Source organism: Coenobita brevimanus, chromosome 23, assembly GCF_032717465.1.
Source record: "Coenobita brevimanus isolate Jiangsu-jjx chromosome 23, ASM3271746v2, whole genome shotgun sequence".
NCBI lineage: Eukaryota > Metazoa > Arthropoda > Malacostraca > Decapoda > Coenobitidae > Coenobita > Coenobita brevimanus.
In genome coordinates this window covers 61,654,626-61,681,860 of record NC_136976.1, presented here as the reverse complement: position 1 = coordinate 61,681,860, position 27,235 = coordinate 61,654,626, and the positions used below count along the sequence as shown (strand labels likewise).

The 27,235-nt window shown below is 42.0% G+C and overlaps 1 protein-coding gene across 1 annotated transcript in view; it reads right to left on the bottom strand.

Annotated features, from left to right (window-relative positions):
* Positions 1-27,235, bottom strand: part of LOC145392990 (fat-like cadherin-related tumor suppressor homolog) — a 569,943-nt gene that overhangs the window by 240,251 nt on the left and 302,457 nt on the right. The window contains exons 18-20 of the mRNA XM_080267295.1: positions 26,038-26,211; positions 25,497-25,668; positions 24,415-24,636 (exon numbers count right to left, since the gene is read on the bottom strand). Of these exons, the coding sequence (XP_080123421.1) occupies positions 24,415-24,636; positions 25,497-25,668; positions 26,038-26,211 (568 nt within the window). The remainder of the gene's footprint in view (positions 1-24,414; positions 24,637-25,496; positions 25,669-26,037; positions 26,212-27,235) is intronic.

The window sequence follows — 27,235 nt, the reverse complement described above, 5'->3', positions numbered from 1 at the left end:
CGTCCCTCCGCCCCCACTGTGGGCATCAAGAGGATGAGTTAACCCCCTGGCACTCGGGCAAGTAGATGCTTTTAATCTATCCCAAGCACTTACGGCAAGTCAGAATGAAGGGAGAAACCTGTACTGTACACAGGAAAAATCATCTGGTAAATTACCAATATGCTGGGAATCGAACCAGGGACTCTCAGGTGAGAGCCAGGCAGCATACCACTACACCACGACCAGGTAAAAGTTAACTCACGTTGTCACAATCTTGTAACCAACGTCCCTCCGCCCCACTGTGGGCATCAAGAGGATGAGTTAACCCCCTGGCACTCGGGCAAGTAGATGCTTTTAATCTATCCCAAGCACTTACGGCAAGTCAGAATGAAGGGAGAAACCTGTACTGTACACAGGAAAAATCATCTGGTAAATTACCAATATGCTGGGAATCGAACCAGGGACTCTCAGGTGAGAGCCAGGCAGCATACCACTACACCAACTTTTACCTGGTCGTGGTGTAGTGGTATGCTGCCTGGCTCTCACCTGAGAGTCCCTGGTTCGATTCCCAGCATATTGGTAATTTACCAGATGATTTTTCCTGTGTACAGTACAGGTTTCTCCCTTCATTCTGACTTGCCGTAAGTGCTTGGGATAGATTAAAAGCATCTACTTGCCCGAGTGCCAGGGGGTTAACTCATCCTCTTGATGCCCACAGTGGGGGCGGAGGGACGTTGGTTACAAGATTGTGACAACGTGAGTTAACTTTTACCTGGTCGTGGTGTAGTGGTATGCTGCCTGGCTCTCACCTGAGAGTCCCTGGTTCGATTCCCCGCATATTGGTAATTTACCAGATGATTTTTCCTGTGTACAGTACAGGTTTCTCCCTTCATTCTGACTTGCCGTAAGTGCTTGGGATAGATTAAAAGCATCTACTTGCCCGAGTGCCAGGGGGTTAACTCATCCTCTTGATGCCCACAGTGGGGCGGAGGGACGTTGGTTACAAGATTGTGACAACGTGAGTTAACTTTTACCTGGTCGTGGTGTAGTGGTATGCTGCCTGGCTCTCACCTGAGAGTCCCTGGTTTGATTTCCCAGCATATTGGTAATTTACCAGATGATTTTTCCTGTGTACAGTACAGGTTTCTCCCTTCATTCTGACTTGCCGTAAGTGCTTGGGATAGATTAAAAGCATCTACTTGCCCGAGTGCCAGGGGGTTAACTCATCCTCTTGATGCCCACAGTGGGGGCGGAGGGACGTTGGTTACAAGATTGTGACAACGTGAGTTAACTTTTACCTGGTCGTGGTGTAGTGGTATGCTGCCTGGCTCTCACCTGAGAGTCCCTGGTTCGATTCCCAGCATATTGGTAATTTACCAGATGATTCAGAATGATTCATTACCAAAAGGATTTTTCACGTGTATGAGTGTACCGAGGATGGAGGCAATAGATTATCTTTTTTTTTTTTTTTTTTTTTTTTTTTTAATGCAAGAAAGAAGGAACCAAAGCCTAAGAACCCACAAACCGTTCCTTCCAAGAAAAAAAACAAAAACAAAATACAAAAGAGAGCCAAAATCCCTCCAGTAGTGATGAAAGTGACAGTGAGGCACGTGAAGAGGCCCGTACAGAACAGCTGTGAGTGTTCTGATTCAGCTTCTGTGGTATGGCCTTGGGTACCACAACAACAATTCGCATTATTTACCATCTGCACAATGCTGGTAAGGTCTTGAATTTTCATAATAAATATACAGTATTACTCTTGCATGCTTCTATTGTAAGTTTTCCTTTTGCATTTTAGTTACGGATAGGTATTGGTGAATCAATATACGAAAATTAAGGATGTGTCGCCCATAAAGCCATTTTAATGTGGGATCCTATGCTCTGCAAAGTGTGAATTTATAAATTGCGACGGGCTGTGTCGCCCATATTCATGCACTTTAGGCGAGATGACTGTATATTGTATGGGTCATATATGGATGAGATGGAATGAGTGAAGTGGAGGGAAGAGGGAAGAAGGGTTAGTCCAGGAAGGAGACTGGAGCCTCATGCTGTACTAATGAAGGTCATGCAATAGTTAAAAATGCAATATTTTGGCAGTATGTGACCCTGAGTGTTGTGATGTGGTCATTCTACTTGGGCTGTATAAACTTTTAACCCATTACTGACATGAACTGTAGTAAAAACAAACAAAATAGGAAAATACATTAAATATATCATTACCATACTACAAAATAATAGGAGGCTCAATGAAATAATAATAATAAAAATTATCATTGTATTGTTTATAAAGGCTCCAACATGCTTGCATGTGTCAGCCTTGATCATCTAATGGTGGCTCTCCATGCTGGTTGATTTCTGGCAGCCTCACTATTCAGTCCCTCTGTGGACACACTCAATGACCCTGTCCCAGGTCTTTTTCAGTCTACCTCTCACAACCTCATCCTCAATGCTGACTTTTCACACATTCCACACTAAATTGTCATCCTTCATCACATCCTAACAAGCTCAATCTGCCCCTTCGTATTACAACACCAATACATTCCAGTCCTATCCTTCCTTTAAAGTGTCTCTCCTATCACAACCTTCTTTTTGATCTTCAGTATAGGTTCTGCCAGGGATGCTCCACTGGCAATCTTCCCACCCACCTTTCAGACTCCTGGTCATTCTCCTTTCGGAGCCTTGACAAAAGCTTTGCCATTGCACTTGACATCTCAAAGACTTTTGACCGAGTCTGGCATAAGTATTTAATTTCCTATCTGCCCTCTTACGGTTTCTATCCTTCTATCTGTGCCTTCATCTCTAGCTTACTTTCTGGTCATTTTACGGTAGCTGTTGTTGACGGCCACCATTCTTCTCCAAGAGCTATCAATAGTGGTGTTCCTCAGGGCTCTGTCCTATCACCAACTCTCTTCCTTCTGTTCATCAATGACCTAAGATGTACATCTAACCCTGTCCACTCATACACTGATGACTCCACCCTTCACCTTTCCATTCGCTTACCGCAGCATCCATCTCAGCAGTTGCTTCAACAAACAACAGATGAGGCTTGGCACACTTAACGTCTGACTTGGCTCATATCCCTGATTGGGGTAAAAGTAATCTTGTTGTTTTTTAAGGATCAAAAACTCAGTTTTTACATAAGTATCCTCTAATATTTAGTAATATCCAGCTCCATCCTGCATCATCCTTAAACATACTTGGGGTTTCATTCTCTTGGGATTTATCTTGGAAAGATCTGATTAGCTTTCTTATAAAATATGCTTCCAAGAGATTAGGTGTGCTAAGCCGACTCCGTACCTTCTTTACTCCTGCACGGTTGTTGACTTTATACACAGATTTTATTCGTCCCTGTGTAGAGTACAATTCTTATGTGTGGGGAGGCTCCCACATACAGCTCTTCTCAATAGGGTGGAGTCAAAAACTTTTCGTCTCACTAACTCTTGTCCTCTTATTGGCTCCATTCAACCTCTGTCTCTTCGCCACACTACTGTACCTTTATCTCTTTTCTATCACTACTTCATTGGTCACTGGCCCTCTGAACTGTCTGCTTGCATCCCTCCACCCCTACGACAGGCACGTAGCACCCATCTAGCAACAAACTCTCATCCTTTTTCTGTCCAACTCTCCAATGCAAGAGTTAACTGTTACTTCCAGTCCATCATTTAAACAACAGGACAACTCTGGAACTTTCTCCCTCTGTCTGTATTTCCAGCTTCCTATGATCTCCAGTCTTTCAAGTGCTGTATGTCCAGGCATCTCAAAATGAATGGATCTTGAATTTGGCTCTGTTTTTTTTTTTTTTTTTAAATATGTGTCCAACTCTGGGCATAGGCTTCACAGCCTGCACACAAGGCCCAGTAGTCCTCCTACATACCATACACCTCTACATGTCACTACTTCAGCGCTAACACCCACCGTCCATATTGAATACATGCTAGGGCTTTCTCACACAGGACTGGTGTATTGGTATTAGGGGGGGTATTTTTACGACATGTCAGCGGGTCTTGAGGTAGATCAGTAAAGTCTGATTTTATGAAATTCAAATCCTTAAACTGTTCCCTGATCCAGCCGGGATTTGAACCTGGGTCTGGCAGGACTGCAGGCCACCACTCTACCGATTTTTTTTTTTCTTGGAAGAAACAGTTTTCAGGCTCCTGGCCTTTAGCTCCTTCTTCCTTGCATTAAATATATATATATATATATATATATATATATATATATATATATATATATATACAGTATATATATATATATATATATATACAGTATATATATATATATATATATATATGTATATATATATATATATATATATATATATATATATATATATATATATATATATATATATACAGTAAAACCTCAATATAACGGACTTCAATAGACTGGAATTCGCTATTATCAGACTCGAGGAGCTACCGGACTAAATTCCTATACTGTATATCGGAAAAAGTCTGATAAAGCCAGAAGCAGTCCGAACTGCCTGACCACTTCAGGTATATTCACCACAATAAGGTAAATAAAAGACATGTTCATCACTGTACAGTACAGTATTATTATACATACTATACCATTTGATTAATGAAGTGAAGTTATAACACAGTACAGTACTACGGTGGTAGTCAAAACAGTTTAAAAACTGTTCATGAGATCCAGACTAATGTCTGATATATCGGAGAAAGTCCGGGTTAGCAGGGGGAAATCCGGATGTCAGCTTTATCGGAATTTCGCGTTTTTCAGAATGGCTTGGGCCCCAATTAGTCCGTTACAGTGAGGTCTTACTGTGTGTATATATATATATACTGTATATATATATAAAGATTTACCAAATTAGTAACTAAACCCACTCCCATACCTCCTGAGGTCTTCAACATTTCAGCAGTCAACCCAGACACACCTGCTGCCTTCCCCAACTGCATCCTGCCTACTGTCCTGCTCAAAGTTGCAGCATCAACCAAAATCCACGGGCCAAACACTGGATCCGCTGACTCCAAACCTTCCCTATTTCAAGCAAACTCCTCATTCAGCAACTAGTTATAATGCTCTCTCCAGGAATCTTTAATATCATCACTGTCCTCCGCTACCTTTCCTTCATCATTCTTCACACACTGCTCACCTATGATATCTCTGTTTTCCTCTTCATTTGATTTGTCACCTTAAATGATAATAATAATAATAATATTAAATAATAATAATCATCATCACCTAATCCTGTGTTGCCCCATGAGGAACATGGCAGCCCAGGACTAGGCAGGTTGGTCCTGACATTTTAGATGAGAGTGACCAGACTCATGCATCCTTGAGTGGCATTATGTGGGCAATAAACCCCAACCATCCCTTGGATATAAACCTACACAAGTTCAAGCCAGTTGGAGCGCCTTAATTACCCATTAAACCACTAGGTTCCATAATTTGGCTATATGGTGGAAGCAATGAAGAAAGTCAAAATGGGGAAAGCCCCAGGAATTGATGGAGTGTGTGGTGAAATGCTGAAGCATGGGGGAGAGATAGTAGTAGAATGGATGTGGAAGATGTGCAGATTGGCCTGGGAGGAAGGCAGAGTCCCAGAGGATTGGAAGTCAGGTATAATTATTCCCTTGTACAAAGGAAAAGAGGAAAAAGAAGTGTGTGGTAATCATAGGGGCATTTGTTTTCTTAGTATAATAGGAAAAGTGTATGGTAGGATACTTATTGACAGAGTTAGAGAAAGCACAGAGGAATTAGTTGGAGAAGAACAGGGAGGCTTTAGGAAAGGAATAGGTTGTGTAGATCAGATATTCATTCTTAGATCTTTAGTGGAAAAGTTTCTAGAAAACGGAAAGAAGTTGTATGCAGCTTTCATGGATTTGGAGAAAGCATATGACAGGGTGGATAGACAAGGATTGTGGAAAGTATTAAGAATATATGGAGTAGATGGAAAGTTGTTGAATGCTGTGAAGAGTATGTATGATGGTGCTAAGGCTGCAGTGCGTGTGGATGGTGAACTAAGTGAATTTTCTCTTTGGAGGTTGGGTTGAAACAGGGATGTGTCATGTCTCCATGGTTGTTCAATCTGTTCATGGATGGGGTAATAAAAGAGGTACAAGGTAGGGTAGTGGTTGTTGGAGTGACCCTGGTGAGAGAGGATAGTGTTTGGAAACCCCCTGTACTGTTGTTTGCAGATGATACTGTTGTTGAGTGAAGACGAAGGGGAGCTGCAAGGCTTGGTGGATGAGTTTGGGAGAGTGTGCAAGAAACGGAAGTAATTGATGGTCTTTAACCCTTTAACCGCGGGTATTGTTTTGCCCCGACTGGCCTCTCCCGCGGGGGTTCCAGCCAAAATGTAAACAAACTTTAAACCTTTATAACTCTGCACAGAATACATCTAGAGCGAAAAATAAGGTACCATTAGAAAGTACTAACCTTCGGCTTTGCAATGATGTAGGTTTCATGATTTCGTTGCCTACCACTGGATGGGCAGTGCCATTAAAAGTGAGCGATCTAAAATCACTTTTTCGCTCACACACCATTACCTTCGCTCACACACCATTACCAAATGCCAACCTCATTCTGATAATAATACTATAAACATATATGAACACTGCACATACGATAAACACCCACTCTGTGTTCACTGAGGCAGGTAAAAGGCACTGTAATTGCCCGCACTTCACTGCCACATCAGCGGTGTTGTAATCACTATTTTTCACTCACACACCACTACCAAATGCCAACCTCATTCTGATAATAATACTATAAACATACATGAACACTGCACATACAGTAAATACCCACTCTGTGTTCAGTGAGGCAGGTAAAAGGCACTGTAATTGCCCGCACTTCACTGCCACATCAGCGGTGTTGTAATCACTATTTTTCGTTCACCCACCATTACCAAATGCCAACCTCATTCTGATAATAATACTATAAACATATATGAACACTGCACATACGATAAACACCCACTCTGTGTTCACTGAGGCAGGTAAAAGGCACTGTAATTGCCCGCACTTCTCCACCACATCAGCAGTGTTGTCACTCACACAGCTGGACAGATACTGATGCGTGTTTGGTCAGGGGTGGGGTGGGGGGCCCAGGGGGTGGGAGGTGGGGGTCCGGGGGGGAGAGGAGGGAGGTGGGGGTCAGCTGGAGTGAAAGAACTTAATAGCTACTCTCCCTTGAAACAATTGGCGCACGGAAAAAACGCGAGGTATTCAAAACATTCACAAACATTCGAGAATGACACCCGCGGTTTGGTCCAGTTTTTGCAATGTCATTCTGGGATGACACCCACGGTTAAAGGGTTAAGAGAGGTGAAGTCAGCAAATATACAGCGAGGTTGGATGGTGAGGAATTGGAAAATGTGAGTACGTTTAAGTACTTGGGTAGTGTGATGAGTAAGGATGGAGGTTTGGAAGGTGAAGTGCTTAAAAGGGTACAGCAGGGAAGAAAGGTTGCTGGTTCCTTGAAAGCAGTGATAAGAAACAGGGAAGTGAGCATGGAAGTGAAAAAGTTACTACATGACAGTATTGTGATACCAACTCTAACGTATGGAAGTGAAGCTTGGACATTGTTGGAAGGTCACAAGTCAAGAGCGACAGCATTGGAAATGAGTTATTTAAGAGGAGCCTGTGGAGTCACATGGAGAGACAGGCTGACGAATGAGGATATAAAGGAGCGTTGTGGTGTGGATGTGGATGTGATAGGAAGTGTTATGAGGAACACACTGAGGTGGTTTGGCCATGTGGAGAGGATGGAGGGTGAAAGACTGACAAAGAGAGTGTATGTGAGTGAGGTGGAGGGGGGAAGAGGGAGGGGGAGGCCGAGGATGAGATGGAGGGATGGGGTGGAGAGGTATATGAGAGAGGGGAGTGTGAGTTGGGAGCAGGGCAGTGAAATGGCGGGGGACAGGACGACGTGGAGGCGATTTGTTTGTGGCCTCCCCATACGGGACTGAGGCATCTGGCAACAGACAGATAGATAGGTTACCACCCAGCATAGTAAATAGTTTCCTGGTGTACAGGAAACCAATTGGCTTATCACTAAGTATATCAACATCATCACCATCATCATCATCATCATCTGGACATCATGCGCTTCTGCTCACAATATTCATCCAGCCAGCTCAATCTCGTGTCAGTCCCCTAGCTTCACTGACTTCCAAACCTCTCTTCCTCACACACTCATCCACCATATCTCTCCACCTTCTCCTTGGCCTACTTCACCTCCTTCCTCCTTCAAATTCGCTCAGATATACCTTTTTCACCACTCCATTGGTATCCATTCTCTCCACATGACCATACCATCTCAGGAAAACTCTCTTCGATTCTGGTGTCCACAGACTTCCTCACTCCGCATCTTTCATGAAGTACATTATTTTGTATCCTATCCACTCTCTGAACTCCACATACATTCCTCAGCAGTCCCATATCCACTGCTCTCACTCCTGACTTTTCATTTTCATGCCACACCGTAATCTCACACTCATATGATAAAGTTGGCACTAACATTCCTTCTTGTAAGCCTCATGCAGCTGCAACACTCAAGCCTCTGTTTCTCATCAAGGCCTTCATTGCACCAGCTACTTTCCTTCCTTGTGTCACTCTACTTTCCACTTCTTTTGCACATTTTCCTCTCTTCCCTATCACTGTACCAAAGGTATTTGAACTCTCTCATCAATTCCAGTCTCTCTCCAAACACTGTAACATCACACTAGAAATCACCCTCTCTCTCAATAACCATCACTTTACTCTTTTCTACATACACTCTCAACGCTCACAGACATCAGCAAAACTCTGCACTAGTCTACCAAGTTCTTGTCCGGTATTTGCAAGTAGTACTGCATCATCAGCATACAACAAATTTGAGATATTCCATCCACCACCATTCATTACCAATGCCATCCCTCTCTCCTTTACTTGTGCTTTTACTTCTCTCATCACCCCATCCATATATATACTGAACAACCATGGGGACATCACACAACCTTGTTGCATGCCCACAGTGATTGTGAACCATTCACTTAGATGCCCATTTACCCTTAAACATGCATCACTACCATAATGTCCTTCTCACATGCCTTCTCCACTATCTGTCTTACTGCAAATATTTGATCCAAACATCCTCTGCCACTCCTAAAGCCACCATGTCCGTCACTCACTAGGACTTCTGATATCTCTCTTACTTTCTCTATAATAATTCTTCCATATACCTTTCTTACCCGACTCAACAGACTTATGCCACAATAATTCTTGCACTCACTTAGCTCACCTTAATTTTTGTGCAGGGGTGACTTTTTCCACTCTACTGGCACAGTTTCACTCATCCATGCCTTCTTACATACCTTCAACAAGCACTTTATTCTGCTCTCTCCACTACATTTAATCATCTCTGCATACACCTCATCAACCCCAGCTGCTTTCCCATTTTTCAGCCGTTTCACAGTGTTCTTGACCCGTGCGAGTGTCATGTTTCCTGGCACTGCATTCCTTCCCTGTATGCCCCCAAAACCAATCACATTAACAGTCCCTTTGCTCTCTCTCTTCCCATTCATCAGACTTTCCAAATATTCTTTCCATCTGGTCCTTACTTCATCTTCACACTTTCACATATCATTCCACTGTCACTTCTACATTTCTACATCTCTTTCCAGAATAACTTCCTTTTTCAGTGTAATTTGCATCCTTTTTTTCTTCCTGGATCATCATTTACCTACCCCATTTTCCTCTTTTCTAGTCTCTTTACATGCTTCTTGATCTCAATATATTCATTTTTTTATTTCAACTGAACCCCTGTGCCGTATCCACTCAAGCAACTTCTTCCTCTTTTCCTCCACTACTCTCTTAACTTCTTCATCCCACCATGCTGTACCTTTCTTCTTTATTGTTACTCTTGCCAAACCACACACCGCTTTAGCATTCCTAAGCAATCCCTATATATATATATATATATATATATATATATATTTATTCCACAAGCTGTCCAGATCCCTTTCATTCCAATCCACTGATTCTAACTCCTCCCCTAGTTTGGCCCTGTATTCATCTGCCATTTCTTTGATCCTCAGCTTCCCTACTTTCAGTTTCACTTCCTAACAGCTCCTCTCTCACTCTTGGTCCACCTCACTCCTCTCAGCTTGATCTTGCATACCACAATCAGATTACCTGACAAACTTTCACATCTCCCTCTCACAGCCCTCGTACCAGAAACACTACCTGACATCGATTTCTCTATTAAATCAATCAGGCTTCTATCAACATGATCTCCATTCCCTCTATACCACGTGTATTTATGTGCAACTTTGTGTTTAAATAAAGAATTACAAATGCACAGCCTCCTTTCCTGACGCATGTCCTTCAGTCGATTTCCATTATCAATCTCTCCTGGTACTCCATTATTATCCATTATATCATTCACAGGACCAGTGCCTACTCTACCATTCACATCACCTATAACAATCACTTTATAACTCCTGGGCATTTCTCCTACTACTTCATCCAGCTCATCCCAAAACCTATAAAAATAATAATAATTATCATCATCATCATCATCCGGACCTCCTTTCCCACTCTGGGGAAGAGTGAGGGGTAGCAGTGTCCAGATAGCCCAAGTTTGCCCAATCGAATGGGTCACACTTCCGTTCACTCATCATTCAAGCCCCCAAAATTCTGGTTTTATCTGATATGCCAAAAACTTTCACCACATTCTGTCGCTTCCCATAAATATATCCAATAGAGTCACTCCGGACGCTGTCACATTAAAAACAGGTGCCAAATCCCTGATCATGCAATTCTTCTCACAACATTCATCCAACCAGCTTGATTTCTTGTCAGTCCCCTAGCCTCAAGGACTTCCATACCTCTCTTCCTCAAGCACTCATCCACCATATCCCTTCACCTTCTCCTTGGCCTACCTCACCTCCTCCCTTCTTCAAATTCACTCAGATGTACCTTTTTCACCACTCTCTTGTTATCCATCCTCTCCACATGACCATACCATCTTTGTACACTCTGGTGTCCACAGACTTCCTCACTCCGCATCTTTCACGAATCACATTATTTCACATCCTATCCATTCTCTGTACTCCACATTCCTCAGCAGTCCCAAATCCACTGCTCTCACTCTTGACTTTTCATTTTCATGCCACACCATAGTCTCACATCCATATGTTAAAGTTGGCACAAACACTCCTTGTAAGCCTCGTGCAGCTGCAACACTTAAGCCTCTGTTTTTAATCAAGGCCTTCATTGCACCAGCTACTTTCCTTTCTTGTGTCACTCTACTTTCCACTTCTTTTGCACATTTTCCTCTCTTCCCTATCACTGTACCCAGGTATATGAACTCTATCACCAATTCCAGTCTCTCCATTCACAGTATCATCACATTAGAAGTAACCTCTCTCGATTACTATCACTTTACTCTTTTCTACATTTACTCTCAAGGCACGATTTTCACAGACATCAGCAAACCTCTACACTAGTCTACCAAATTCTTGTCTGGTATTTGCATTTAGTACTGCATCATCAGCAGAAACAAATTTTATCCATCACCATTCATTACCAACGCCATCCCTTACTTCATTATACGTGTTTTTACTTTTCTCATCACCCCATCCATATATACAGTATATTGAACAACCATGGGGACATCACACAACCTTGTCGCACGCCCACAGCGATCGTGAACCATTCACTTAGATGCCCATTTACCCTTACACATGCCTCATTACTATCACAAAAACTCTTGACAGCACCTATCAGCTTACCATCTACACAGTACATGCACAGAACCTTTCACAATCCTTCTCTGTCTACTTTGTTGTGTGCTTTTTCCAGATCCATAAATGCTATAAACACCTTATGGTTCTTCTCACAAGCCTTCTCCACTATCTGTCTCAATGCAAATATTTGATCCACACATTCTCTGCCACTCCTAAAGCCACCCTGTTTATCACTCACTACAACTTCTGACGTCTCTCTTACTTTCTCTGCATTAATCCTTCCATACACCTACCCTACAACGCTTAATAAATTTATGCAATGATAATTCCTGCACTCACTTCGCTCACCTTTATTTTTCTACAGCGGTACAATCACAGTGTTTTTCCACTCTCCTGGCAGTTTCACACATCCATGCCTTAATATGTAACTTCAACAAGCACTTCCTTCCGCTCTCTCCACTACACTTAATCATCTCTGCATATACTTCATCAAACCTGGCTACTTTCCCATTTTTCAGCTGCTTCACGGCATTCTTCACCTGTGTGGAATGTCATGTTTCCTGGAACTACATTCCTTCTCTGCACACCCCCAAAACCAATCATGTTCACAGTGGCTCTGCTTTCTCTATTCCTACTCATCAGGCTTTCCAAATATTTTTTCTATATGGTCCATACTTCATCCCCATGGGTTAATAATCTACCACTTACATCCTTCACATTCTCACATTTCTTTCTGCTGGCAGTGAAATGGCATGGCACAGGGTGACATGGAGGCAATTCGTTTGAGACCACCCCTTACAAGTTTAAGGCGTCTGGCAATAAATAGATAGAACAGACTTCTACATTTCCGCACCTCTTTCCAGAATAACTTCCTATTTTCAGAGTTATTTGCGATCATTTTTCTTCCTAGATCATGATCCTTCTTTTTCCTCTTCACTAGTCTCTTTACATGCTTCTTGTTCTCAATATTATTCAGTTCTTATTTGAATTGGGCCCCTGTCCTGTAACCACCCTAGCCAACAGGAGCCCCCACAAACTCCTGAAAGTTGCCAGTGTTCGCCGGATCACTAAATTGCATGGGGTCACTACCCACCCAGAGCTGGTATACCTTCCTTTAAAAAAATTTCTGTTGGGATTGTTACTCATGCATAATGCATTATACAGTACCAGTATTATATTCATTGTACATATTTTACTGATGCTCTAAATGAGATTTATACTGAAAAGCTCCCCATGTAGTTTACGAAAAAGCATGAAAGTTTACTGTGTGTTTTTGCATTCAGCACATTTTTACCAAGTGTTATGAATCTCAGTTGTTGGAAAAATATATCATACAGTTTCCAGAGATCGTAATCTTTCATCTGGCAAATCCTGACGTGATTCTATCCATTATCCACTTAATAATAGTAAGAATTGTATGGCCGAAATCTTACGGGGCTGAGATCAGCTGACCCGAATTTTTAAAGGTATAATATTTCTCTTTCTTTGTGAAAACATCTCAGTTCTGCTACAGTCTATTTTTCCACATATATTTTACCTGTGCAGTTGACCATGACACTATATTTTCTGGAATCATCAGGTAATTTCAAAAGGTGCAGGAGTCAGGTGTGGTGTATACACACCATCAGCGCCACCTTGGGCCCCTGGTGGCAGGCGCACAACTATGCTGCGCTACCCATAAGAAAGCCCCTCCATATGAGCTCATTGGGTTCATATGATCTTCTATTGTTTAAGTACATTTCCTTCATTTCTTATGTAAGATACAATTTCTTTATACTCATTTACAATTTCTCCTTACAGATGTACATTCTATATATCTATCTATCTATAGCCCGACGCCCTAATCCCGCAAAGGGTGACCGCAGACAAAACGCTCCAAGTCGCTCTGTCACCCACCATTTGACTATCCTCCCCCCAACTCATCCCCCCCTCCCTCATATACCTCTCAACTCCCACCTTCCACTTCATCCTCGGTCTACCCCTCCCTCTCCCTCCCTTCACCTCATCCACATACACCCTCTTAGTCAGTCTTTCATTCTCCATTCTCTCCACATGTCCAAACCACCTCAGTGTATTTCTCCTAATCTTCTCAACCACATCCTTATCCAGCTCACAACGTTCCTTCACTTCTTCATTCGTTAACCTGTCCCTCCATGTCACTCCACACGCTCCTCTCAAGTAACTCATTTCCACTGCTCTCACTCTTAACTTGTTCCCCCTCTTGCAAGGTCCACGCCTCGCATCCATACATCAGGGTAGGGATCACAATACTATCATGCAGTGACTTCTTAACTTCCATACTCACCTCCCTATTTCTCATCACTGCTTTCAGTGAACCAACAAACTTCCTTCTCTGCTGTACCCTTTCATGCACTTCATCCCCCAAAGTTCCATCCTTACTCATCACACTACCCACATTCTCCATATCCTCACCATCCAACCTCACTGTACATTCTGTGACTTCATTCCTCTCAAACACCATAACTTTACTTTTGTTTACATTAACTTTCAGCTTCCTCCTGCTACACACTGTCCCAAATTCATTCACAAAACCTTGCAACTCCCATTCATCTTCACTCAACAATACTATATCATCAGCAAACAGCAACGCCGGAATCTTCCAAATCTCACCCTCATTCATTAGTGCCACCCCCACATCCACTGCCCTACCTTGCACCTCCTTTACAACTCCATGTATATATTAAACAGCCATGGAGACATCACACAACCCTGTTTCAGTCCCACATTGAGATCAAAGAACTCACTCAGCTCACCATCCACTCACACCGTAGCCCTAGCTCCTTCGTACATACTCTTCACAGCATTCAACAATTTCCCATCCACTCCACATTTTCTTAATACCTTCCACATACCTTGCCTATCTATTCTGTCATAAGCTTTCTCCAAGTCCATGAAGGCAGCATACACTTTCTCTCCCTTCTCTAGATACTTCTCCACTAAACATCTTAGAAGAAAAGCTGATCTACACACCCTTATCCCTTCCTAAATCCCCCTCATTCTTCTCCAACTAGCTCCTCTGTCACATGCCTAACCCTATCAATGAGTATTCTACTATATATTTTACCAGTCACACTAAGAAGGCAAATACCTCTGTGATTACCACATATTTCTCTCTCCCCTTTTCCTTTGTATTAAGGAACAATTATACCTGATTTTCAGTCCTCTGGAACCTTTCCCTCTTCCCAAGCCAACCTACACAACTTCCATATCCACTCCAAAACAATCTCACCCCCATATCTAAGCATTTCACCACACACTCCATCAATTCCTGGGGCCTTTCCCAACTTGATCTTCTTCACTGCTTCCACTACTTCCGCCCTACTGATCTCTTCCCCCCTCCTCTCATCTCTCCTTCTCCCAGCCATTCCCCAACCATTAATACTCGCACTGCTGTCACTCTCTACATTCAACAAATCCTCAAAGTGCTCCTTCCATCTCCTCAATTTGTCTCTCTTCTCCACCAACAATCTATTATTCCTATCTTTCACTTCCCTACTATTTCCCCTTTCAAACTGCCTTACTTTCCTTACCTCCTTCCAAAACAATTTCTTACTCTCCCTCCATTTCACACTCAGATTCCTCCCAAACTCTTCATCCACTTTCTTCTTACTCTCCTTCACCAGTCTCTTCACCTCCCTTCTCCTGCTCACATATACCTCTCTCTTCTCTCTCTCATCTTCTCCCCTACCTCTACTCGCTAACCATTCACTACATGCCTTCTTCTTTTGTTCAGCAGCTCATTTCACCTCATCATTCCACCATGCTGTCCCTTGCACACCCTTGCATCTCCTCCTCACTCCACAAACCACCTCACACGCTGCGCCCATCTCTTCCATAAATATCTTACATACATCTTCCACCCCTTCCATCTGCTCTAGCTCATACCTTCCCAATCTTTCTTCCACTATGCTCTTATACTCTGCCAATTTCTCACTATCTTGCAAATTCTCCACTCTTCGCACAGGAGCTGTTTCCTCCTGTCTTCCCCTTCGTCTCCTCAACCATTTTCTTTGGAGCTTTACCTTGGCCATCACTAAGTGATGGTCCGAGACTCCATTCCCCCACCCTCTCCACACTCTTGCATCCAACGCTTGTCTGTTCATTCGCTCATCCACACACATGTAGTCTATCATTGCCTTTCGTTCAACAAGTTCACCATCCATCCTCCTCATTACTCTCCATGTATACCGGTGGATCAACTTATGTCGAAAGTAGGTGTTGGCTATTGCCTACCCCTTACCAGCACAGATGTCCACCAAAGCACTACCATTCCCATCTACTTCACCACCTAAAAAAATGACTGTGATCAATACTCAGGCAACATAATACTCGCATGTAAACTGTCCCTAAACTGAGATGGACGCAACCTTCCATTTCTATTATATTTTGATAAAGAACCCATTTTTTCTCCAGTATTATATGTAAATAAAAAAATATCCTATTTTCAGTAAACACAAAAATTGTATTACAGAGGGTAATTCAAGTTGACCCCACTTTTGCATTTTACATTAAGTTATCTGGCGAGCAGTGGCATCTTTTTCCAGTTTGTGAGGGCTCCTATTCTTCCTCTTTTCCTCCACTACTCCCTAAACCTCTTCATCCCACCATGCCAAACCTTTCTTCTTTGTTGTTACTCTTGCCACAGCACACAATGCTTTAGCATTCCTAACTACGCAGTCCCTATATGCGTTCCACAGGTTATCCAGATCCATTTCATCCAATCCAGTGATTCTAACTCCTCCCCTACTTGGGTCCTGTATTCATCTTCCATTTCTTTGATCCGCAGCCTCTCAATTTTCAGTTTTTCTCCCTGACTGCTCCCCTCACTCCTGGTCCGCCTCATTCCTCTCAGCTTGATTTTGCATACCACAATCATGATCTGACAGTTCTCCACATCATCCTCTCACAGCCCTCATATCAGCAACCACTCTCAGCATCGACCTCTCTATGAGCACGTAATCAATCATGCTCTTTTCAACATGATCCCTGTTCCCCCATTACCATGAATATTTATGTGCATCTTGTGTCTGAAATATGAGTTACAAATGCACAACCTCTTTTCCTTACAAATAACTTTCAGTTGCTTCCTATTATCATTTTCTCCTGGTACTCCATTACAACCCATTATGTCGTCCTCAGGGCCAGTGCCTGATCTTCCATTCATATCCCCCATTACAATCACTTTATAGCTCCTGGGCATTTCTCCCACTTCATCCAGCTCATCTCAAAACCTGTCTTTCTCTCTCTCTCTCTCTCTCTCTTACTCCTGTCGTCACACGGTGCATATGCTACAATCACTGCCAATTTCACCTTCCCAAACTTGAACTAGAGATACATACATCTCAAGCTGGAACAGAGACAGACTAACAAATGAGGAAGTGAAGGAGTGTTGTGGTGTGGATGTGGATGCGACAGAAAGCGTTAGGAGAAATTTACTGAGGTGGTCTGGCCATGTGGAGAGGATGGAGAGTGAGAGACTGACGAGGAGAGTGTACGTGAATGAGATGAAGGGGAGTAAGAAGGAGAGAGATGCCAAATATGAGATGGAGGGATGGAGTGGACAGGTACATAAGAGACGGGGGTGTAAGCTGGGCAGTAAAATGGCAGGGGAGAGGGCGGCACGGAGGCGATTTGTCTGTGGCCATCCCTTACAGGACTGAAGTGTCAGGTATTGAAGATAAAAAAAAGTAAAATTACTGGATGAAGCAGCATGTGGTGTAGGAGCTTAAAGTACAGTAACATTCAGACAATTATTATCATATGAGTCAGGTGTGTTTAGGATGTGAATTGGCTCTTTGTTTGAGGGCAATTAAAAACTAGAGGCTAATGATGAGAGAGGAGTAAAATTCATGTTTTCATGTTCAGTGCAATAAGCGTGAGGGGGGTTTTGCTGCTGATTTTTGTAAATGAACTGACCGACTCGGGGTTAGACAATTTGGCTATTATGGTATGTGAAGAGTCTGTGTTGATGTAAGAAGTTAGGTATAATAGTTATTTGGGCTAAGCTGTTGTGAATAATATTATCATACAACTTATACTGCTTGGCAGACTTGTTTATTATTCAGGATTACTGTATTTGTGCTTCCCATATTAACTATGCATTCACTCCATGCTAATGTTTTCATTGTATTTTTTTCTTTATTGCTGATGACTAATGATACTTTAAAAAATAGTTTTACACAATGCATTTTTTAATGACTCAAGTGCCGAAAATAATTCTCAGCGAAACACACATGATGATGGGTGGCGATTTTCCACAGGCAGATTATAAGAAATTTCTGAAGGTTGGTGTTGGGGGTTTTCAAGGTTAGGCTACGTGGCAATCCTACGTGGTTAAATTTATGTGTGGGCTTGGAGGGTAAAACCACTCAGATTGATTAGGCATGGATGCAATGACATGACCAATCTGCAAGATAGCAGGTATACACACTGCTGCAGGAGTTTATGACAGACATACTGATAATATTCAGTTTTTGTACATACGCTCAAATCTCCAGTAATGTGAAAAATAGGGACTGGACAAGAACCATGCTACTCAAACCAACATCACTCCGATAATACTTTTGCATGTACAGGTATAACGGCACAATGTGTTCTGGTGACTTTCCAAAACTCTCATTTTTACCCATTCATACCACCCTACCCCACATAAATTACCCCCTACTTACACCAACAGCCAGGTAAACACTGAAAGAGATATAACTATTGTAATTATGAACATGAATGGTATTAAAACAGTATTAATAAAAACAAAAGCTAGGCTGGGTATCCGTGTGTTGTTGCGTAGCTCTTTGGCACTCTCTCCCCGCCTCTCACCCACAATGTTGTTGTTGTCATAAAGTTCTGCCTTCTCTCATATCATGCGACCTTCAGTAGGGACGCTGTTCTTTCTCTGGCACTCCATATAATACCCTATGAGCTTCTCAGTCAGCTTCAGGACAATATTATGAATTTTCCACTGCAGCCAGGTTTGCATCACCAGGGTTCCCACACACAATCTTCTTTACCTTCTCTTCATCCTTCTAAATCATTCTAAAGATGCTTTCATTCATGCCATGCTTTTTTGCCACTTCTACCTGCCTCTTTCCTTGCTCTAACTCCTTCATTATCTCATACTTCTGGGCATATGTGAAGAAGTGCCACTTTCTGGGTGGAGGGGCTGATCATGCTGCATGACTAAGAGTCAATGTCGTCACCTGACACTCAAACACACAAAAAAAATCTAGCTGCACAGTGCACATGTAGAACTCAATAAGATGCAAGAAAGGACTGACAGCCGTATGCTTAGTCGGTCTGAAATGTGTTGGGAGACGCAAAACCGAACAAAGAATGTGGAACTGACCACTAACTTATGGGAACAAGTGGATGAGAAGAGCAGTTTTTTTCTGATTAGCAAACATTTTCATTTCATTTTGTCCCCTTAAACTGTGAAACTCACATCAGCAAGGTAGAACTCAGTGAGACGTGAGAAATGACTGATAGCTGTATGCTCAGTTGGTCCAAAATGTGCTGGGAAGTGCAAAATCGAACAAAGAATGTGGAAATGAATGCTAACTTACTATGGTAGGACAAATCTAAACTTGCGGCCAGGGTGGGGCACAACTCTCTGTACAGTGGTGCTATGTTTCCCAAACCCGCGATGTAAAACGGCTGTTGTATATGTAAAAGGCATGACAAATACGATAAACACATATGAATACAATGTTAACATGTGTATTATAATATATGAAAGAACAGTAAACTTATTATGCATGAAATATTTACACGGCAATACAGAAACGTGGCATAAATATTTTACAGTGTTGCTAAAAAAAAAAAGTAGTCACTTTTATTGGCTTTTACCATATTTCTGAGGTGGGTAATAATGTCACAATTGTGATTATAAGATAATGTGCAAGAATATAAGTAAAAATATGCCAATTTCTTAGTAAAAGAAAAAATACAGCGGAACCTCGGTCCTTGAACGTCTCACATGTCGAACAAATCGGACCACGACCAAAAAATTCAAGAAATTTTTGCTCCAGAGGTCGACCAATATATCGGACCTTGACCAACCCAAACGTAGCCGAACGAAGGGAAGCTGGCCGACCAACAGTCACGTGTCCACCTTTGTTGTTCGTCAGTGTGGTCGTCCTGCTGTGGTTCACATTTTTCTTGATTCAGTGCAGTATTAACCCCTAATAATGGCTCCAAAGAAAGCAAGTTCATCCCGTACCGCTACTGGCAGTGAAAAGAGGAAAGTAGTGTGGAAAATAATTGAAGAAGTGGAAATATTATTGCTTATCTTCATCAATGAGAAACAGTTAGCAGGAGACAGTGTTAGTGAGGATATAATTTGTGAAAAGGCAAGAGAAATATACAGTCAACTCATAAAGGAAAGCACTGGTACCAGTGCTGAAACTTAAATAGGTAAGCATCTGGGGTCTTCGAACAGATTAAAATGATTTACATTATTTCTTATGGGGAAAATTAGTTCGGTCCTCGACCAATTCGGTCCTGGAACAGCCTTCCAGAATGGATTGTGTTCGAGGACCGAGGTTCTACTGTAATACATTAAACCCTCGTGAATGGCAACACTCACACAGACCCAGACTAACCCGGCCAGACCCTCCTCGTGTCACTTTACTTTGTGTCCTTACCTCCTGGGAGGTATGAAAATAAAGTCAAATTTATAATCTGTAAGAAAATAACCAAAAATGTATCCTAAAACATCATAGATGAGAGAGAGAGAGAGAGAGAGAGAAAGGGGGGGGAAGAAGGCAGGCCAGAGGAGGTGTTAAGGGATGGAGGAAGGGAGGGAAGGAAGGAGGGAGAGAGTGATTGAATGAAAAATCATGGCGCCGCACCAGCGAGGTCATCTGGCGACATATGCAAAACAATAATAAATATTTTTAAATATAATTAGATATAATAAAAAAAAAAGAAATGAAAGTCACTCATAAAAGAAACAAAACTCTCCAGGGCATCGCACATCTCCCCCAGGAGAGAGGGGGGGGGGGGCATCGCGCTATGGAAAACGTGGGAACACTGTACAGAGCTTCGTGCCCCACCCTAGCCGCAAGTTTAGATTTGTCCTACTATAGAACACATAGAGAGACTAATTTTTTTCTGATTAACAAACATTTTCGTTCCATTTCATCCCCTAAAACTGTGAAACTCATATGAGTGTGGGGTAGAACTCGGTGAGACGTGAGAAAAGACTGACAGCTTATGCTCAGTCAGTCCAAAATATGTTGGGATGCTTGAAATCGAACGAAGAACATGGAACTGAACACTAACTTATGAGAACACGTGAATGAAAGAGTATTTTTTTCTGATTAGCAAACATATTTTTTCAACTTCATCCCCTATAACTGTTACAGCCATAAAAATTCACCTAAGTATACAGCCTTGAGTGTGCCTATGGCAGGTACAGTACTGTACCTAGATGTAGGCCAGCCAATCATGGTGGTCTGGTGCATGACGTCACCATGAACTACAGCAAAACCTCTACAATTTGTCATCCTTCAAGTCAGAAACCTCTTCAACTCGGGACAGCTCCAAAATATTCATATAAAAAATCAAAACTCAAAAATTCCCAAAAATGCACACGTGAGAGGAAGAGAGTCGGCATAAATCCCCCCAACTCGGTAAGATGCCGAGTTGTACAGTAATGCTTAGGTGTTTAGTGTTTAGTTCCCCAGTATAGTACAAGTGATAAAAACATTACAGTAATGGCCTTCATAGTGTTAATTGTGCTTTACATATGTACAGTGTCAAGTACAGTACAATAAAGGTGTGCCCAAAAGTGATCTTGAGCCCCCCTAACACCTCTAAAAACAACCAAAAATCCTCCTCCATGCCTGGAATACACCCTACAACTGCATGGAATCATGGTAAGGCAGCTTTTACTGTTTATTGTAAAAACTTTTAATTTTTATCCATTTTTTTCCATTTTTTCCTTTTTTGTGTGTGTTTGCTGGGGGGGAACTTAAAGTTAATCCCTACAACTCGGCAAACAGGTTAGCTCGGCAAGGCTTGCAAATGTATCATGCCGAGTTGTAGAAGTTTTGCTGTATTTTCAATTTTCACTGCCAGACCAGCTGACTTCCTGCATGAGCTTGAGTTTTTCCCCGTGTTGACCTATCGCAAGCTGCTGAGCGTGTTAGAACAAAAACGTGTTACTAACCACGCATTACTCAAGGACTGAGGGTACTTTGAAAGAAAAATATGGGGTTCTCAGAACCTAGGTCCTTAGTATACATGTAAATACATGCATACCCCACTATACAGTCAATTGCTATACGATACTCCGCCATGGCAATGTAAAAAAAAATTAACATCCTTCCCCACCTATCAATGGCCAGTACCCAGTTATCTGATTTTTTTTTTTTTTCAATGGTTTATTTGTTAACCGATTTCAATGATACTTTAGACTTAAATTTTGTGTTTATGTTGATTTATAAACAATTTTTAGACTTAGATTAATGTGTTACAGTCACAGGTGGAGTAAGAACAATAATTTTGGGGTCCAGTTTGCTAAGTTTGATTTTTTCCAGACTTATTTTTGATGATTTTCAGATATTATTTTTCGCTTTTGGAGTTATAAACTGCTTTTAAACTTAGTTTAGCTTACTTTAAAGCTATTAGGGGGTTTAGGTGAACTAGGAACTTGTTTTTGGATTCATCTGGGTTGGTTTTGGACTTGGTTGGGGGGGATCCCATGGCTCTCAAACACATCCCTATACTTTCTATGTTATAATGTCCTCAGTTACCGATACCCCGGCTCAACGATGGGTTTTCCCAAGTGCATCCCATCATTATAATGAGAACAGCCTGTATATGTCACATTTTAGCAAAAACTTGATTTAGCATGAGGATCTGCATGACGTACCTCGTGCTGTACGGAGACTTTACTGTAAAAATAATAAAAAAAAAAAAAAATAATAATAATAATAATCCATCCATCCATCATCCAATCCTATGTTGCCCCATAGGGAGCATAAGAGCCCAGGGCTAGGCAAGTTGGTCCTGACATTTGAGATAAGAGTGACCATCCTCATTCATCCCTGAGTGGCTATATATGGGCAATAAACCCCAACCACCCCTTGGATACAAACCTGCTCTGCCGCAATCAGACTGAAGCACCGTAATTACTCACTAAACCACCAGGCGCCATGATTTGGTTATATGGTTACCACCCAGTGTAATAAATGGTTTCCAGGTGTACAGGAAACCATTTGGCTTGTCACTCAGAGTCGAGTCACCCATAAGCAGAAGGAAAAGGAAAGAACGAAGGAAAGAAAGACGGAAAAGGGAATGTAAAGTCACCTATAGGCAGTAGGAAGAGGAAGAATGATACAATAATAAATATAATAATAAAAATAATAATAATAATAATAATAATATACAGTAATCCCTCCAATATCCAATGTAATAGAGCCAAAGGCATGTCTGGAATGTGGGTTTGTCCGGATACTGGGACCCAGCCTCCTGGACAGATACTTACGGACCCTAACCCAGCCTAACTTTGAAAGCCACCTAAATAACTCCCTACCGGACATGCATAGCACCTATTTCAGACCCTATTCACACAAATAAGGGACAGAAAGCACAAAGTAAATGAAAAGGAACCAGAGAATGAGAAATTAAAAGTGAGTATGGAAAATATTTAGCAGTGTACAGTAACTTACAGCGCATCCGTGGCCGTTACGAAAATGAACCCACCTCCTCTAAGGCTCTGGCAGTGGTGAAAATGCTCTTGATGCACGTACAGTAATCTAGTGTTGTCTATCTATCTATCTCTTGCCAGACGCCTTAACCCCATACGGGGTGGCCACAAACAAATCGCCTCCACACCGCTCTATCCCCCACCATTTCACAGCCCTACTCCCAATTCAAACCCCTCTCTCTCATGTACCTCTCCACTCCATCCCTCCATCTCATCCTTGGCCTCCCCCTCCCTCTCTCCCCCTCCACTTCACTCACATACACTCTCCTTGACAGTCTCTCACTCTCTATCCTCTCCACATGGCCAAACCACCGCAATGTATTTCTCCTAACGCTTTCTATCACATCCACACCACAACACTCCTTCACATCCTCATTTAGCAGTCTGTCTCTCCATGTGACTCCACAGGCTCCTCTCAAATAACTCATTTCCACTGTTCTCACTCTTGACTTGTGTCCCTCCAACAACGTCTGCACTTAATCCTTTGTACTATGAGTTATAACTCTTTAACACTGCATTCTGTTCTTATTGCACCACGCCAGTTTCAACTGCCAGTTTGCACTCCACACTTAATCCTTTGCACTCTAAATTCTAATTTCTTAACACTGCACAACACTGTAAATCCCTATGTGGTGCAGTGGGGAGGTACTGCAGTTTATTCACTGTTTATTCACTAAAACGAGCACGTGCGGCATCCATTGCAATGAACGTCTACTCATGATGGTAGTTAGGTGATAACTGGGGAGGGAAGAGGAAGGAAGGGGTGAAGGGGCCGAGTGTAAACACAGCTGGTGAGTGCCGTGTGCTAAGTTCAAATTACGGTTGAAAAAAATTCAGATTTTTTTTTTTTGCTTTCTTACTTTTTGGGGCCATTTTTGGGTTATGAAGGCCCAGGCCCAAAATGTTCGGGTGGTGGAGTGTCCGATTATTGGGCATCCGGATCTTACAGGGATTACTGTAATAATAATAATAATAATAATAATAATAATAATGATAATAATAATACCTTCTTCATGCTCCATAGCAAATGTCTGGTGTTCATTTCCACCAACAATGGTATATATCAATTTTCTGTTCAGCTGACTCCGAGCAGCCACGGTCACAATGGGTGTGTGAGGGTCTGCATTTTCTGCCACAGTTGCACTGTAAAACTGTCGGTCAAAGATGGGCTGAGACCTGTCCACTACTTTCAGCCGTACTGTAACTTGCGATGACAGAGGAGGATTACCTAAGGAAAAAAAGATAAGAGGTATGATAAGTCTGTTTCAATTACAGAAGTGTCAGGTGATTCTGGCCTTTACATTATTAGTTTGTTCAAGTACTTATGGTATGGATAATTTTTTATCTGACAGTAAACAGTTAGGAGGTTACCACTGACTCTGGGAAGTACTACCAAGAGGGTGAAATGTAGCTACATGCTTGGTAACTAGCTGCACAATCACTACTCTCCAGTAGGAAACATTCAGTCACACTACTCTCCAGTAGGAAACATTCAGTCACAAGGACACCAGGTCAAAGTCCAATCTGAAACTCTTAAGTCATCCATACATCATCCAATCCTATGTTGCCCCATGAGGAGCGTAGGAGCCCGGGGCTAGGCATGTTGGTCCTGACATTTAAGATGAGACTGACCAGCCTCACTCATCCCTGAGTGGCATTACATGAGCAATAAACCCCAAGCACCCCTTGGATATAAACCTTCACCGGTTTAATCCGATTGGAGCACTGGAATTACCCATTAAACCACCATACGCCTCTTAATACTGTTGCAATTCTTATTACACATCTCAGATTTCTTTTTCTTAACAGTTTCCTGCTACTGCTAGAAGGTAATTAGCTGGCTTGGACACTCAGTTTAGCTTCCATTCCACAAAAAACATCAACTGTACCATGACCAACCTCTGTATGGGGATACCTTGAACAGGAAACATGGCATCATTTGACTCACTGATTGACTGATCACTCACACACACACACACACACACACACACACACACACACACACACACACACACACAAAGGTACTGCATATGGAATAAAGCTGCATACCAGTATGGTATACTGTATATTACTGGAAAATGAACTTACCACCATCATAAGCACTGACGACCAATTCATATTCACTCTTGAGACCTTTCAATGACTTCTTCAGGCTAATTTCCCCAGAGTTACGGTCAACATCAAACAAGTCACCATTTCCATGTTGCAGCTCATATCTCACGGCACTGTTTTCATCAGCATCAAAATCTGTTGCCTGAACCTATATGAAGTGAGAGGCAAATCAAGATGTAAAGAACAGTGAGTATAAAATATATTACTATACTGTGACTGTAATCAAGATGTCAAAAATAGTAAATTAAGACATTAATGTCCTGTGACTGCAAAGCACTACATGATTTCCCCAGAATTCCATACCACTGTACAGTATAACTGTCTTTTCACAGATAATGAAGCAAGTAGTAGTGTTGTAAAATTATTCTTGGAATCCTAAATTCATCACTGCTAAGAAATACTGTATATCCAGTCAGCATAAAAACATTTAAGATAATGCATAAAAAAAAAAAAAAAAAAACAGTTAAACTACCATACACAGTCTGACTTTCAATCCAGTGAAGGCTCCTGAACTTACCCGAAACACAACCCTTCGGGCCTTACTTCCTCTGCCACCATCAGCATCAACAGAGATAACCCCATAGTAGGGAGTATTGACAAAAATAGGGGCATTGTCATTCTTATCTTGTACAACCACATGCACCTGAACATGAGCCACTCGTGCTGGAACTGTTCGTGCGACACTCCGTACCTGACAAAAAGAAATACACAAATAAATCAGTAACCTTATACTGTAATTCTATTTCCGAATGTCACATATGGTGGTGAGGTCAAGAACAAAGATAATTGACTTTGTTTACAAGGGAAAGAAATGTTTTTGCAGTCATCTCCATCATCATCATTATCATCATTATTTGTAATGTTTTATAACATTTTTCTATAGGCGCATGTGTCAACTTTGGTTTACCCTCTCCCCTTTATGTCATATGAGGCATGCAGTTCCTTGCACCAGATAATGGGGCTGCCACTTCCTTAAACTAAAATTTGAAAAAAGGAAGAACCTTTTCATTCATAGAAAAGAGTTGTAAAAGAAAATGCATCTGATTCAACTTTTTTTTTTTTACATGTCTTACTCTAGGCAAAGGCTTCAGGGCCCATCCCCTAGTCCCAGTAGTTCTTGGAGCCCTTCCTCCTACATCTCCACATGTCACCACTTTGGCACTACCACCAACCATCCATATTGACTACATGCTAGGGTTGTCTCATACAGGACTGGTGTACTGGTATTAGCAGATGTACTTTTATGACATGTCAGCGGATCATCTGGTAAATCAGAAAAGCCTGCTTTTTATGAAATTCAAATCCTTAAACTGTTCCCTGCCCAAGCCCAGATTCGAACCTGGGTCCACTACGACTGCTGGCAGCCTCTCTACTGATTCTGCCACTGCCTCCCACAAACCACAGGAACTCCTTGATAAAAGTAATGTTGTGCCACAGATATACCAAAATAAAATACCTGCTTGGATGCACAGACAATATTAATTATTTTGCATATAAAGAAATGAAGGAACACTGTTGTGTGACTATGGATTGCTATTAAGCATAAGGAGAAGCACCTTTAGAATGTTTGGCCTGGTGGAAAGAATGAAGAATGAGAGACTGACTAGGAGTGTACATGTGAGTGATGTGGATGGGGGGAGAGGGAAGGGGAGATCAAGGATGATACAGAAAAATGGGATGAAGAGGTATATGAGAGATGGGGATGTGACTTGGAG